This window comes from Poecilia latipinna, unplaced genomic scaffold (genome assembly GCF_001443285.1).
Source record: "Poecilia latipinna isolate Pla-1442-1.1 unplaced genomic scaffold, P_latipinna-1.0 Scaffold1652, whole genome shotgun sequence".
In the NCBI taxonomy this organism is placed as follows: Eukaryota; Metazoa; Chordata; class Actinopteri; order Cyprinodontiformes; family Poeciliidae; genus Poecilia; species Poecilia latipinna.
Window position 1 is genome coordinate 107,874 of NW_015114268.1, and position 15,003 is coordinate 122,876.

General features: G+C 37.3%; 3 protein-coding genes across 8 annotated transcripts in view; 2 read left to right on the forward strand and 1 right to left on the reverse strand.

The window, feature by feature from the left end:
* Positions 1–1,815, forward strand: part of LOC106964294 (uncharacterized) — a 6,658-nt gene extending 4,843 nt beyond the window's left edge. For all 5 annotated transcript variants that reach the window (XR_001428374.1, XR_001428373.1, XR_001428375.1 and 2 more), the window contains exon 4: positions 686–1,815. Coding sequence is in view for 2 of the 5 variants with exons in the window: in XM_015059712.1 (XP_014915198.1) it covers positions 686–1,671 (986 nt within the window). In the remaining 3 variants the exon portion in view is untranslated. The remainder of the gene's footprint in view (positions 1–685) is intronic.
* A 1,392-nt stretch (positions 1,816–3,207) lies between these two features.
* On the forward strand, positions 3,208–7,676 carry LOC106964292 (peptidyl-prolyl cis-trans isomerase A-like). Its single transcript, XM_015059707.1, has 6 exons — positions 3,208–3,461; positions 3,568–3,598; positions 3,896–3,984; positions 4,063–4,159; positions 6,010–6,085; positions 7,176–7,676. Exons 1-6 carry the CDS (start codon positions 3,309–3,311, stop codon positions 7,309–7,311), a joined length of 582 nt encoding a protein of 193 aa, XP_014915193.1. The 5' UTR covers positions 3,208–3,308; the 3' UTR covers positions 7,312–7,676.
* Positions 7,677–8,262: 586 nt separating this feature from the next.
* The window catches only part of LOC106964290 (zinc finger CCHC domain-containing protein 24-like), an 18,108-nt gene continuing 11,367 nt past the window's right edge, over positions 8,263–15,003 (reverse strand). For both annotated transcript variants that reach the window (XM_015059705.1, XM_015059706.1), the window contains 2 exons: positions 9,609–9,773; positions 8,263–9,190 (listed from right to left, as the gene is read on the reverse strand). In XM_015059705.1, coding sequence (XP_014915191.1) covers positions 9,077–9,190; positions 9,609–9,773 — 279 coding nt within the window. In that variant the 3' untranslated portion in view covers positions 8,263–9,076. The remainder of the gene's footprint in view (positions 9,191–9,608; positions 9,774–15,003) is intronic.

Sequence of the window (15,003 nt, forward strand, 5' to 3'; positions counted from 1 at the left end):
TATCAGGCTATGCACACTCAAACATTTGCTAACAACAGAAATCACTGATTTCGAAAGTAACCCTCAAAACCATGAATGTCCGACTTACCCAGCCTTGCAAGAACAATAGGCATCAGTGATCTTGTCCACAGCTATTTTTATGTTGAGGGTGTGAGGATCTGCTGTTTTCCTCATCGACCGGTAGCATTTAGCTGCGACGCGCACAATGTTGGAGGCATCGCGTGGCTCAAACACATTGATGTCATCCAAAAAAGATGACATGAACTTGTTGGTTCCCCTGTCCATTGTCGTGGCTGATATCTTTTTTGAAAATCCGGCAGAAATGCTACACTAATCGACTCAGAAATACTCTGCAGAGTCAGTCAAAATGAAAGACGCCATGTTTACACATAGAAACTAAGCTCCGCGAGGCTTTGTTTGTGAGCCATGCAGCCACGTGGGATTTTAGGGGGCGTTTCTGGGCAGAGCTTGGTAAGGTCCATGGCTTGTGTTGAATTAAACCCGTTATACATGTAATGCTGTACAATGTCAAATACTAATTAATGTAGTCTGTAAAACTATTTATCATGTTCTGTGGGCAAAACATGTATCAAATCTTCAGATTTACAACTTCCAAGGGCTATTTGAACTCAGTGTATGTAAGCAAGCATTTGTTTAAATACAAAATATGATCTTGTGTCTTTAGGTGAACTTAATGGGGCATTGGAGAGAATCCAACAGTTGAAGCAGACCATATCAAAACTCTCCCTTACTGGACCTCTTTCTAAGAGATGGTGTTTGTCTGATGAAGACTTTAAGTATTTCACCAGGTTTCCATCTAAAGATGTCTTCTATGTTTTTTGGGCTTCTGTGGAACCTTCTGCATCAATGATTGCATACTGGTCTGAAGCAAACAGGATTGCAGCTCTTCCAGAAGCGGCCAACCTTGAGTTAACACCTGAGCATGAACTTCCACTCATCGATGAGTTCTTTATGTTCTGCCTCCATCTGTCTGCTGGGCTGAAAGACAGAGTTCTGGCAGGGATGTTTGGGGTCAGTCGCTTGCGAGTGATTCAGACCATCGTCACGTGGTCCAACTACTTGTATCTTGTGCTGGGGTCGGTACGAATCTGGATGACACGAGCGCAGGTCCGAAAGACGATGGCCCCAATAATCCGTCAGTACTGCCTCTGCACAAGGGTCATCCTTGCATGTGCTGAGCTCAGATGTGAAATCGGAGAAATGAAAACATCTTCTGAAACTTTGTTATGCAAGAGGAAGTGTGTCACATATAAAGCTTTGGTTGGAATAGCTCCCTGTGGCTTCATCACCTTTGTGTCAAAATTATTTTCTGATTCCATCTCAAATGATGAACTGACGAGGCTCTCTGGGATTTTGAAGTTACTTGAGCCAGGTGACGAGGTCATAGCACCCAAAAACTTTTATATTGACAATCTGTTGAAAAATGTTGGGGCAAAACTCGTCACATTCCCTGTGAGCTCTGAGGACGGAATCAGCTTGAACCAATGGAGAGCCCAGAGTGTTGCCAGGCTCCATGCTCTCGTTGAGTGTGTAATTAAAAGGATAAAGGGGAACAAGCTTTTGGACTTGACGATTCCTTATACCCTAGCAGGAACAATCAATCAGATCTGGTCCTGTTGTTGCTTCATGGCTAATTACCAGGGTCAGTAACATAAAAACGCTCTTCTAATCTGTTACAAAGGCCAGCATTTTAATTTAAAATTATGTTTGTTAGAAAGTAGTCTTATTTTATCTGATCTCACTCTGTAAATGTCTGTATTATTTTAAGTGTAAATAAACAGTTGTCATAAAATATTTTTATCCGTCCATCAATGAAAGCTACTGCACCTTCCTTCATCCATCTTTTAAAGTAATAAGTCTAGTCAATTCATAATGATTTTATTTGTTCAAAAATAAAATCTACAAAATATGTGACATCCTAAGAGTATAATGCTTTCTTTACTCATATCTGAGTCCAGCCATCATATTGTCACCTTCCTAAAATCATAACTTTTGGGCAAAATATGATTTTGACAAAAAAAAAAAAAAACACTTGACAAAAAATTACTTGGGCTATTATTTTACAATAATTTGTAACTTACATATTATTGTAACTTACAATATGCAAGGTTACATATTGTCACATTACATATTGAAGGTGACGATATATAACTATAAATGTAGGGTATAATATATTTATATCTTTGTATACAGTGTTGCCTTGGAAAAAAGACACAAATTTTTCAAATTCTCCTGCAGATAATTTGATTTTTGACATTTTTAAAATATAGACAATGTAGACTTTCTTTGATCTGTACATCATTGTCAGTCAAATACATATAAAAGTCTGAAGACTGTTGCAGACTCTTTACATACAGTTTGCTTCTGAGTATGAGTTGCTGGATGTTTGTAGGTTGTAGATGTAGAATTCTGGTTTTTACCCAACCTTTTTTAATTTATTTTAATATTTTTCTTATGAAAATGTCAGCCTCAAAACATCAACAACAATTATATTTGTGCTTGCTGACCAGATCTGGTGCACTCTGGAGTTATGATTCGGTGCTACAGAAAACTTCGCAGGGCTGCAAATGGCCATGTTCTCCTTATTTTCCTAATTTTCCAATTTTCTTCTCGCCTCAGTACAATATGTAACTTAAGCAGACCTACCCTCAGACTCATCATTATTACTTCCCTTCTATTTCTCTCACTAACATTTTTAAGTAAAACTGACTTGACAAAATGTATCCCTTTATCTAAACCACCCTTATATAATTCAACCTCCTGACTACCAGTAGTTCATTTTTGTCCTCTGTAGAGGACATTTCTAAACTTGAATATCTCCCACCCCCTGCATTCTACTGAGTTAATTCCTTTTGGTATCTGGAGAGGACATTTAGGGCTTTTCAATGACACCACATGTGAAGGGGTGGGACTTTTGTACGTACCTTTTTCTAATTCATAAAAATGGCGTTCATCAGTAATAACTCATTTTATGGGAAGAGACAAAGTAAGTGCATAAAACCTTATATTACCTTACAAAGACTGTGGGATTTTAAAAAAATGGTGATTTTACAATATTTTTTTTCCTGGTAGTCAGAAGGATAAACAACTTTAGAGACCCCTTTAGTAGGCGACGTGGGTTTGTGTTTCCTGTCTTTCCTCCAGTCTCGCGATAGCCCCGAAACCAAATGCGTCTTACGTCATGTTTCGTGCGTATCCTTCTACGCTTGCTTCTTTTTTAACAGCGTGACTTTAGCTTGTTGAGCTGAGTAGAACAGAGTGTGCAGAGTGACAGTAGTTGTTTTAAGATGTTGATTTTGTCAAACAGGATAAAGTTCTGTTCTCTGGCGTTCACCGCCGCCCGCCTGTACAGCAGCGGACCCGCAACTGCAAATAAAAACCCCCGGGTTTACTTTGACATTGCCGCAGACAACGAGCCTCTGGGCAGAGTGACATTTGAGGTGAGCAGTTAGGAGCTGTGCAGTTTCTTTGCTTTCATTTTGTCAGCGTTATTTACTCTGCTACGAAATATTCCTCCATCCTAAAATCTTATTTTTATTTTTCAAGCTCAACGCAGATGTTGTGCCAAAAACAGCAGGTAGGTGTTCATTTATTTTTTTTCATTGTTTCTTCTTCTTCTTCTTTTTTTTTTAAATTAAAGTTAGTATAGGAGACAATATTAATGGAATTAAGATATGTAGAGATTGGGCACATGTCTGCTACTAGTGCAGAATTCAGTGATTACATCTAAAGGCAGGCAGGTTTGAACTGGTTGAGTTTGGCTGGAATCCTAAAGATTTAATGCAGACAGTTGTTTAAAACTAATCTGCATCTGCTTTCTGGACCTCTCTTGAGAATGGAAGAAATAACAAATAACTGATATCTAATATTGTAGAAAACTTCAGAGCGCTGTGCACAGGAGAACATGGATTTGGTTACAAAGGCTCCACTTTCCACAGAGTGATCCCTCAGTTTATGTGTCAGGTAGGGGATTTCCTCCCTGTATCATCCTGCTGTCTGTAGTTTTTAGTTATTTTTGTTTTATTGAATTTATGTTTTCAGGGTGGAGACTTCACAAACCACAACGGAACTGGTGGGAAGTCAATTTACGGTTTGAGATTTCCTGATGAAAACTTCAAGCTGAAGCACACTGGACCTGGTAATAATAATGCCCTTTTGTATATTATTCACATTTCCATTCTTTATTCTCTCGCAATTAAATACAATAATTTCCTCTAAAACAGTTTGTGTTTGACATAAGACATGAGCTGACACGATAGCCTAATTTTATTTTATTTTTTTGCCATATTTGCACAATAACTGAAAACAAAAATGCATCACATTATCCAACTGCTTGTACTTCAAATAGTAAAATATATCCCTACCGCTATTAAAATTGCCTGGCATGATTTCTACTATTGTAATGTGATTTTTAACTTTTGCACTTGTGTTTTTCCTGTCAAGCAAATGCTATAGTGAGATTGTTAAAGTTTTAACCCTTTCCAAACAAATCAAACTGGGTATGTTGCAAATTTGTGGCATTAGGCATAACTTTGCATACTAGTTGATGATCAAAATATTCAACTCTCAGTTAGATAAATTATTTTCTTGATGAAGTTATTGATGGACGGGAAGTTAAGACAGGAATTCCTGCACAGTCATTGCTGATTCATCCTCACAGGTTAACTCTGCGAGATCATAACTGGAAGTACTTTACACTTCAACTGCTAGAGTGTTTCCTATATAACAGCAGCTATTTGTGTAATGTGCACAAACAAGCTCTTTAGAAGCATTGAGACCAGAAGCGAATTGGTGACGGATGTCTACAAATAATTAAAACCTTGACATACATTCACTCTGCTTCAGTCCAAACAGATTTTCTTACAGGGATTTTTTTTTAAAGAAGTGTACTTATTCATAGGGTATTAATTCCATAATTCCTCCAGCATGTCATGTCTTGAGATGAACAAGGTAGCTATTCATTTTTTTGTCAAAAAACTCAAGGGTGTGCATGTACAGTTGGATGTTTGATGTACAACCTGTATGTGGATGATGGAACGGATAATCACAAGGGTGTGCCCTGGTTTGTTCACACCTCCCATTCATAGGAAAACACCTGAGATGTGTGTTACCTTTTCAATTTACGTTGAGGGGCTTGTTTTTAGCTACAGCTGGTATTTGTCAAGCCTACATCTGTATTGAAGTTCTATATGTTTAAAATGAGACAAAATGGACCAAAAATGTTTGCAAAGCGCATAGCTCTACATTTAAAGATGTGGTTTTAGACTGACTTCTCTGTAGTTTTAAACTGCTACACCAGAGCATTAAAGCTGGTCATTTTAACCTTTGTTTAATTGTAAATAGTTCTAGGCGACATATTGAGAAAGGTAGTGGATAGCAAATAATGAAACGCATGTTAACTATGCTTAAAAAAAAGTACATTTGCAAACTGTTTTCCTTCCTCTAAACTTTACAATAATATATTCATATGTTGTGGTTGCAATATATGTGGGGGGTGTCAATGACTACTGTTTAACACATGTCAACTGAGCAGTGTTGACGATTGGGTAGGCAACCACATAAAACTTTTGTAAAAAAAAAAAAAAAAAATCTTTTCTGTCACGAAAACTCAATTTGTGGTTTTAATTATTTTTTTTTAAGTGCTATCAAAACTTTAAATGTTTTGATGGTATGTTTTTCTTTTTGCCAAGAAAGAATCTGGATAATTTATTTGTTTCACATTTTTAAATTGAACTAAATAAAAATAACGGAGATTGTTCTTGTCATGTTTATTTTTCTCCACTAGGTGGGGGTTGTGTGCACTTTTCATGAAATTCTAATCACTGGCTTGTCTGAATGAAATGCTGCTTCAGTGGTAGCAGTTGAAATAAAGTATTTTGTATAAGTAAGGGAGTCAAAAGTCTAAGTCTAAAACTCTGTAGTGAAAGGAAAAAATCTGTATTTTCAGCTGTTGATTAAATGTTTTTCTTTTATATTTTCTGTTTTTAGGGATCTTGTCTATGGCCAATGCAGGACCCAACACCAACGGATCTCAGTTCTTCATTTGCACCACGAAAACAGAGTGGTAGGTACAGGAAAACCTCACCAAAAACGTTGACAAATAATTTAAGCAGTTTTTTTCTTTTGGGTAATGTCAGACACTCCTCAAGGGGGCTATCAGAAATACGTTACGTTCTTTCTTCATCTTTTCTTTGGGAGGGTCAATTTTTAAATATCCACAATATAAAATTAACTGTTTATAGAAAATATTTCATCTTTTTAATCTTTATGGCTTGATCCGCTTTTCTCTACTGGTTACAGGTTTCTCTGCTTTTGTGCTCTATTTTGTTGTTTGCACAAAAAATAAAAATAAAAACCCAGTCGGTGGTGACAAATGCACAAAGTCCTGCTCACACAGATCCAAACTAATATTCACACTTCACTGTCAGAAACAAATTCTTTGATACTTTCCCAAATTTACTTTCTATGCATTTATTTAGATGGGAAACAGTGTATGTCCAAAATTCAGAATAAAAAGCAGGTTACATTTCTAGTTGTGTTCACTTTTAAATCACTGGAAGGTGAATATTTTTTTCTGGTAAAGATCTTAATATCCTGCTTCTATTTTAAGCCTGGTGTCCTCTGACAAAGCTGTGCTCTGATTTAAGAGGAACATATTTTGTGTGAGAAGAGAAATGTTTCCCCTTCACTGTTAGCTCAGCTGCACTTCTTCCTTGGATATTTGCAGCAAAGGTATTCAGTCAGTCACACACTAATTTGACAAATGCCGATTTAAAAAGATAATTTTTGCCAGGAAAACAGTTCCAGTCCTATCCACCTTTGTCCATCAGACAATATAGATCTAGATGTCATGTAATCATCCATAAATGGTACTCATTTCCTGTTGAAGTGGTATTTTAATTTTTAAACACCAGAAAAGGCACATGATGATTTATTTATGTCTTTAAGTTGTATTTATCCTTTATATACGAGTCTTGATATGAACTTCAGAGGCAATTTGTTTTCCCCTTATGGGGGGAAAAAACTTTAAATTTGGTAATGAAAACAGAAAGGCCCCAAAAATCGATCCATTACTCGTCTTGAAGATAGAAGCCTTGGTCGACCACCTCATTGTCCAAGGCAGCGGCATTAAAACTGAGCTCTTCTTCTCTCAGGCTCGATGGCAGGCATGTTGTCTTTGGCAGCGTGAACGAGGGAATGGACGTGATCAAGAAAGTGGAGTCCTACGGTTCCCGGTCTGGGCACACCTCCAAGAGGATCACGATCACAGCCTGCGGAGAGGTCGAGTAGACTCCCGCGTGAGGACCGGGTTCTGTCAGAGTCTGCTGTAATCTCAACAGAAGATACATTTCATTATTCATGGCACAAAGAGCTACCTCTCTTTGGTGAAAATGGATGGCTGCATTTCATGTTTCTATGGTTATATTTGTTGGTTATTACTCTGGTACCCTATGAGGCCCTTCAAATGTGAACATATTCAGCTGTAAATCAGGTACTATGCATTTTTTAAAAATGTATAAATTAGATTTTTTTTTTTTTGTGAAAGTGGAATTATTTGTTAAATTTTTGTAGCAGTGCATAATTGAAATAATGATTGTTGTCCTAAAATGATACTTTTTACTTGAAAAGTGTGAAATAAAGCCAATTACTTAAAAGTTTTGAAGTTATTTTGCAACTGTTTTCTTTCGTACATTGCATCACGACAGTGGTTGATATGAAATGGCCATCATAATTTATTGCTTTACATGATTTTACTACAGCACCATAATCTCACAGAAAAATTTAGAGAAAAAATAATTTTGGGAGTTTCTTGCTTTACTTTAATGACATGTTTGCTTGTCTTTCCTGTTTTGAACTGTGAACAAGAGAAATGGGCATCAGTGTCCCATTTCTCCCAAGCGAGAGCCAAGTTTTCCCAGCCAAGAGTCTGGAAAACTTGGCTTTTGTTTTCCAGACTCGGTCCCAAATGAAACATTCAGAATTTAACATCTGCTTAGCTAACTGGAAAGTATCACTTCTCAGCCTTGTCACTGACTATTTTGATTTTGCTCCGTTTAAAATGAAATGTAAAAATAAAAGCACAGCAAGCAAATCTCAACCAAGCGTATGGATATCTAAAGCCCAGATGTAAGATCACATAAAACCAAGAAAATGAATTCTAGCATCCACAGAAATACAGAAGAAAGCAAAACTTTTTATATGCTGAACCACAGACAAAACAAAACAAAAAAAAAAACAGCGTTTCAATGTCAAAATACTCGAGGGATTTGTTTGTTATTCAAATAAGGCACATTATTTTGAACTTCACATATTTGTTTTATGATTTCAGTAAAAAAAAAAAAAGTGTGATTATTGCCTCACATCTGCTGCATTTCAGGTTTTTATCCCTTCTTTGGTCCCAAGCAACAAGTACCATCTTACATCCTTAAGGGCACTTTGGTGAGTATAGCTAGCGCTGTGTCTTTTATACATCCGTTATAGCTTCCTATGTTAATAAAGTGTATCAATCTGAAACACCAGGCCGGTGTGTTCCTAACAATCACAGTAAGACTTGACGATTCAGTCAAATATATTCATCTCAAATGTGTAATACGCAGCAAAACATAAAAAAAAAAAGATGTACCCACCAGTACTGATAACAGCAGAAACGCACTAATACTGCATACACTTCTTAGTAAACACTTGCATATTTTATACAGAAAACATGATTACATTTACAGTGAATTAGTTTGGAAATATACAAACACGTATAAGACTTTTTTGATCTGAAACTCCATTCTGTCGTGTCGAAACAGACAGAGATAATCTTGTTTAAAATTCACAGTAACTCAGTTCTTTGGTAACAGATGAGATTTCACATGAAGATAACGAGAGTCACCTAAAAGAACCCACCTCATTCCACTGAGATGAATTTTTCGGAAAGCCTATTTCATGACACTTATGTTAGATTCATTACAGTACAGAAATGATTCATTATTACTTGTTTTAAATGGTCAAATATGGAACGGTGAATGTTCCGAAGGAGTCTACGCTCGGCGAGGAGAGGCAGAGCGTCCTACTGCACGCGGCGGCAGTAGTAGCCGAGGACTTTGCATTTTTCACACAGGTGCTGGGGATGTTCCTTGCTCTGGTCTGACACGTCCAACCCATCTGGTTTCTCCAGAGGTCTCTGAAAGCAAGAAATCGATGCACTAAACGGGCTCGCAAATGTAAAACTTTGGTTGTGTTTGATCAAATCCTATGCACTTTATTGGGATTTTATGGAACAGACCAACAGATAGCAGTGGGAAAATTACAAAATGAGAGGAAAATATTTATTTTAAAAGAGGTGTTTATCACACTTAAAACTTAATTGTTTCTCAGATTGTTAGATATGGCAGGTGAAAAACGACTCTTCTGAAAATCACCACAAATATTTGTTTTCTTGTTTTTCCAAAAAAAAAAAAAAAACGTGTTAAGTGAGTTGGTTCCTCTAAAATGCCCTTGTCGCTGGAAACCGGCACCAATTCTAACATCACAAAATCAACTGGCAACAAATTTCATCCAACCGGCTAAGACTACTGATACACTCAGACGTACACTTTTACCTGCTTGTGAGGGTAAACGTTGATGTGGCACTTGATACACTCCTGTCCCATGTTGGCCCAGGAGTTGCCGCTCATCCACTTCCTCTTGCATTTAGGGCATTTATATTCCCCGAAGCATCTCTTCTTTCCCTGATACGGGGTCAGGCCTTCACCTTTGGGTCGAGCCTGGAAAACAGTTGGAAAAACAGCTGCTAGGAATATGTTGGATAAATATGTAAAAAAAAATGCAGATTGTACAGACAAGATACTAAACAGCTTTAGCAGATTAATCTGTTACATGAATAAAGCAAAACATGATTTAATCTATTAAAACAATAGTATTAAAGCACATTTAATAAATAAGGAATATAAGCTTAAACAAAATGAAGCACTTTGTATCTCTGCTGTTGCAGAATATCAGAAGTTGTCAGGAGCCAAGTTGGAAAAACACTATGCAGCCAACACAATAAAAAGCACTTAACATGTGATGTACTTTATTCTTCTAATGCATGTCAAAATAAGCGATTTGTTAATTTGGGACTCATTTGAATTGAACTTGGACATGAAAATATTCAGAAATGTTTTTTTCATCCTCTTACAACCACAAACATCATTATTATAATATTTTTTTGTCAGACTAAATGGGGAAAAAGAAGTGAAATTTATGGGAGTCAGGGTAAACTGAGATGGATTACATATGCATGCCACTCTTTGTCAAAAGCTTTGGAGATCGTGTGGAATCATGCACCACTTTTTGTTGGTTTTCAAACTAGATTACAAGAAAATGCATCGAGGTACTTTTTGCCATGCGCTGTAACTGACAGACACTTTCTTTACTGAGCTTCAGTGGGGCCCAGCTGAGAGACATAACCTTCAACAGCTTTGCAAACATTTTAGCTTTCGCCTATCTCCACCTTCCTCTGCAGACTGAAGGACCTGTTTGGTTTCTTTGGACCAGAGCCAATTCAAAGCTCTGTGTGATTGCAATGGGAAGCCAGAGCTGCCCTGTTGGTGGTCAAGAGAGTCAAGTTTTGTCTCCGGAATGAGACGATTATTTATGGTTTCTAAATCGGAGTAAAGGAAACACTCTCTGCTTTGATGTCTGATTAAACCTCATGGTTCTGAGCGATCCTTAGATTACACAAAGAGATCTTATTGTGTGGAGGGATTTAAAGTTATGGAAACTATTTTTTTTTTTTCAGAATATATTGTAATTTATTTGTCAGAGGAAAATAAAGAGTTTAAGCTTCCCCTTTATAAATAACCCTTCTGCCTCCAGCTGTGGTCCCAGGGGACGTGAAAGAGTCCACAGCCAGAAGTGGGGGCCAAAGGGAGAGGCCCCTATGCCATAGGACAAATACCTCAGGGTCTAAGTCATCCCTCCCAGCTGGACCTAGTTCCCCAATCAGAATGCAAAGATCTTAGGAGGGAGGAAATAAAACCCAGATGAACTCTACACGTTTTGAACATGACAAAAATCCCAAACTGAGCCACAAAAAAAGAACCTCGTCAAGAACGCTTCAAATTAAAAACATGAGACTGAATCTGCATCGCATCTAAACACAAAGCTCTCGTTCCCCCACCCCTCCAACACATCACAGATTATTTTAGTCATTTCCAGGACAGCATCTGCTTAACAAAACATGTCAGGCCTATGACTGCCAGGGCCTCAGCGAAACCTTTTCAGGCTTGCGCTTGCATCGTTCGGCCACCATGAGGCACTTCGGGGAGGGTCACATCTGACAAGAAGATCACACTTTCTCAGGCGGCTGCAGCGACAGTGGACAGCTCATCATCTTCCTGCGGGAGGAAGCAGCTTTCACTCTTCAGAGTAAAACAAACAGACTGTGCCTAAATTGTGGAGCCCACGGGGCAACAAGAGCCGTCAAACAACGGAGAGTTTACACAGGTTCCATCAAAGATGTCACGCACTGACAGCCAACAAATGAAGCTCACACTTTTGACCTGATACAGTGGAGACACTGAAAGGAACACAGGGGAAGCTGAGTGAAGGCAGGGCTTTTTGTGTTTAATGTAAATAGAAGCAGGATCAGGTATCAAGACACAGTGTCTTGCAAAAAAAAGGGCAATATATATTTTCACGTTTTGTCTCGCTACAACCACAAATTTCATTGTACTTTATTGGAATGTTCTGAGACGCATCAACACACAGTAAGTAGCACATAGTTGTAAATGGTTTCAACTTATAAAAAAAAAAAAAAACGTATTCGGTTCCCTTTACTCAGATACCTGTTAGTAAAATTCACGACATCTATTGCTTTCAAAATTCACCTAAAAAGTAACATTTAGTACTTAAAAAACGTTTTATTATAATAGCGCTTGATAGAAACACGAATGCGGAAGTTAATGATTTGAGGATTTCATGAGAACAGAGAATCTTCCAGGGTTGCCACATGGAGAAGAGAAGATGTGAGCATAGCGGAAGAAACAAGCAGAGAGAAAAGAAACCAACGAGCCTACATACTGATGATGTTTGATTAGAGACATGGGAACCGGGTAAGTATGATCAGGAAAATGCTGAACAGCTGGGAAAGAATATTGAGCATGGAATTACAGCGCATTCCCTGCCTGTTGACAAATTTACCTATTTTCAGAATTTTTTTTTTCTGGAACACAACTTCAAATTCATTGTGGAAAGTTCAGCTATTAGCTGATGTGTTTTGTTTTGTTTTTCTTTTGGAGAGATAAGTAAAATATTCAAAAGAAAAAAGCAGCTTGGGAAGGTATAGTGCTTTTGTTTAGTGCTGCTTGACTTAATTATTAGCTGGCATTTGGAAAGCAGCCAATCCTGGAACACCAATCGTTTTTTCTTTGGCATTGATTGGTTGTATCTCCAAGAGAGGAGACAAAGAAGATTGTGCATGTGTGTCTCTATGAAGGTGCCAAATGGTTTCCACCGTGTATTAATGATAAGGTAGTTTTGGTGTTTGAACTATTCAAATGAGCAGCTAAAAGCGTTTTTCAAGGAGGGTCTCAAATAATTCAACTATTCGTGGACGTTTGGGGTCTCTAACCCCCAAATGAAGGTAGTCCAAGGTATGAACAAAATTGCACAGAGAACAGAAGAAATTAAAGAAGCAAGCTCTGAGGAATGATTTGAATACACTAATATCCAAATAACAATAAACAACCCAAAAATGATCAGAATACAAACACAAATGAAAACCAAAGCACAAAAAGACTGAGTAAATAATTGAAAATTGGAGTAAACAGATGATCTCCAGCCAAACTAACTGAACTTAACCTATTTAGCAACACTTGTTAATGTAAAAAGCTGGCAGAGACATACCCCCAAAATCTTGTTGCAATTATTCAATAAAACAATAAAAGTTTGTGGTTTTAACGTCACAAAATTTGCAAAAGTTCAATGCGTATGAATAGTTTTGCGATGCATTTTAAATATTTTCAGAGTTTAAGAACTCAGGCTGGCTGTTTTGTGCTAAACACAAATACCTGGTAAAACTTGTGCAGCTCAATCGTTTACAGGACCTGAAACAAACAAAAGGCTTAAATGTTTGGCTACCGATTAGAAAGACGTTTTAGGTGTTTCGTCCTTCTGAGGAAGGCATGACTTTCTGATAAAGGCTAGAAAACTTGTAGTTGCTCCCAATGTTCACCACAAACATAGAAAATGGATTGAAGATTGAAAACTTATGCGATGAACTCAAATGGGAAAAAAAAAAAAAACAACCAAAAATCATATCTGGCACTTTAAATTAAGAGCAGCAAATATGAAGGGATTTTAAAGCTGCAGCAGATAAATTTGGACAAAATCCATTCACTCCAGTGAGAGAGGCCCAGGAGGTAGTTACCATCATCTGGAAATCATCAGGACAAACAATGGACCAGTCCAAATCCCCCCCTCCGAAACACACACACACACGCACACACACACACACCTTTCTCTTTAGGTCATTCACTCTCATGCTTCCATGAGGCGTTCAACCTGGTTAACAGAGACCCATGGGACACCATGCGGTCAATTACTCAACACTAACAAACCCTGAGTGCCATCTCTCTCTCTCTCTCTCTCTCTCTCTCTCTCTTTCTTACTGAGTTTAAATTGTATCAGACCCCCACAGTATGATGGAGAAACCCAGCTATCACCGAAGCAAAACTCCAGATGAATGCCTGGACTGACATCTGCTGCAGCAGGTCCATCTGTTTTGACTCCTAATCCAAGTTAAATAACAGAGTTTCTATGGCTTTGACAAAAAGTAAATGAATGTCAGTTTTAAAAATATATATATATTGATTAATTGTAGACAGATTTTTTTTTTTCCCTTTAGCATGACTCTTGGGCTTAAGAATTGCTACTGAACCTCATAAATGTGGCTAACTGCAGCAGAATAATTTCACAATTTCTTTGTTTTTATCCAAAATTATATTTCAGTACATTATTTGAGTGAGGTAAATAAAAATAAATCCCCTACTGTGATATTGTTGGCTTGTCACAAAATAACTTGAGCAGCAACTCTAAATGAAATATACCTGAAAACTTATTTGCCCTCTCTAACAGGCTTTTTGTTTTTGGACATACAGAACTGTAAACATAAATAATTGCCAAACTGGCAATAAATAACTTTTCACACCTTTTCTATATTTATTAACCATTAATAACGGAAATTTAACAGTTTAATGCACCATAATAAGGCGATACTGCTATCTTTTGCGCTACTGTTCATCCTGGTTAATATACTGCCAGTTCTTTTCATAATGACTTTGAATTAAATACTTTAGTTTCACAATTCAAGGTCATAAGTTCTTCTTACAGACACATTAATGTATCAAATGCCATCCTTGGCCCGATCTTTCTCTAAACTTGCGCATTCCAATTCCTGACAGGATTAGTACAACTTAAAAAAAAAATAAATAAATAAAAATCTTTAACCCAGCTGATTCCCACATACACACAGTCACACAAATTATACTTCTTAGTGTCCATTTCTCCCACATCGGTTCTTTTACTGGGAGCAGGATTTTGTTGCCAGTATGCACTCTGCTCAGTCTGGAGTCAGACTAAGCTTCATGCTGATGACATATACAGCTGTAAACCAGCATTGTGTTTCACAAAGAGTGAATGGCAGAGGCAGGTGGGCTGGCAGACAAAGAAGAGTCGAGTTGGAAACATGAGCATTTAAAGAAAGTCAGAAGGTTTAGTGAAGACAATGTGTTCAGTTTAATATTTGCTCCATTTTGTTGATCACCCATAAAAGAAGAAATGAAATCAGAGATAATACATTTAACCTTTGGGGCTCCCTGCAGCTTGAAATTGCTATAGAAACAAAATGTAATTTATATATATATATATATATATATATATATATATATATATATATATATATATATATATATTTTGTCTGAGGGAGAGAGAATAGAAAAAACATATATATAT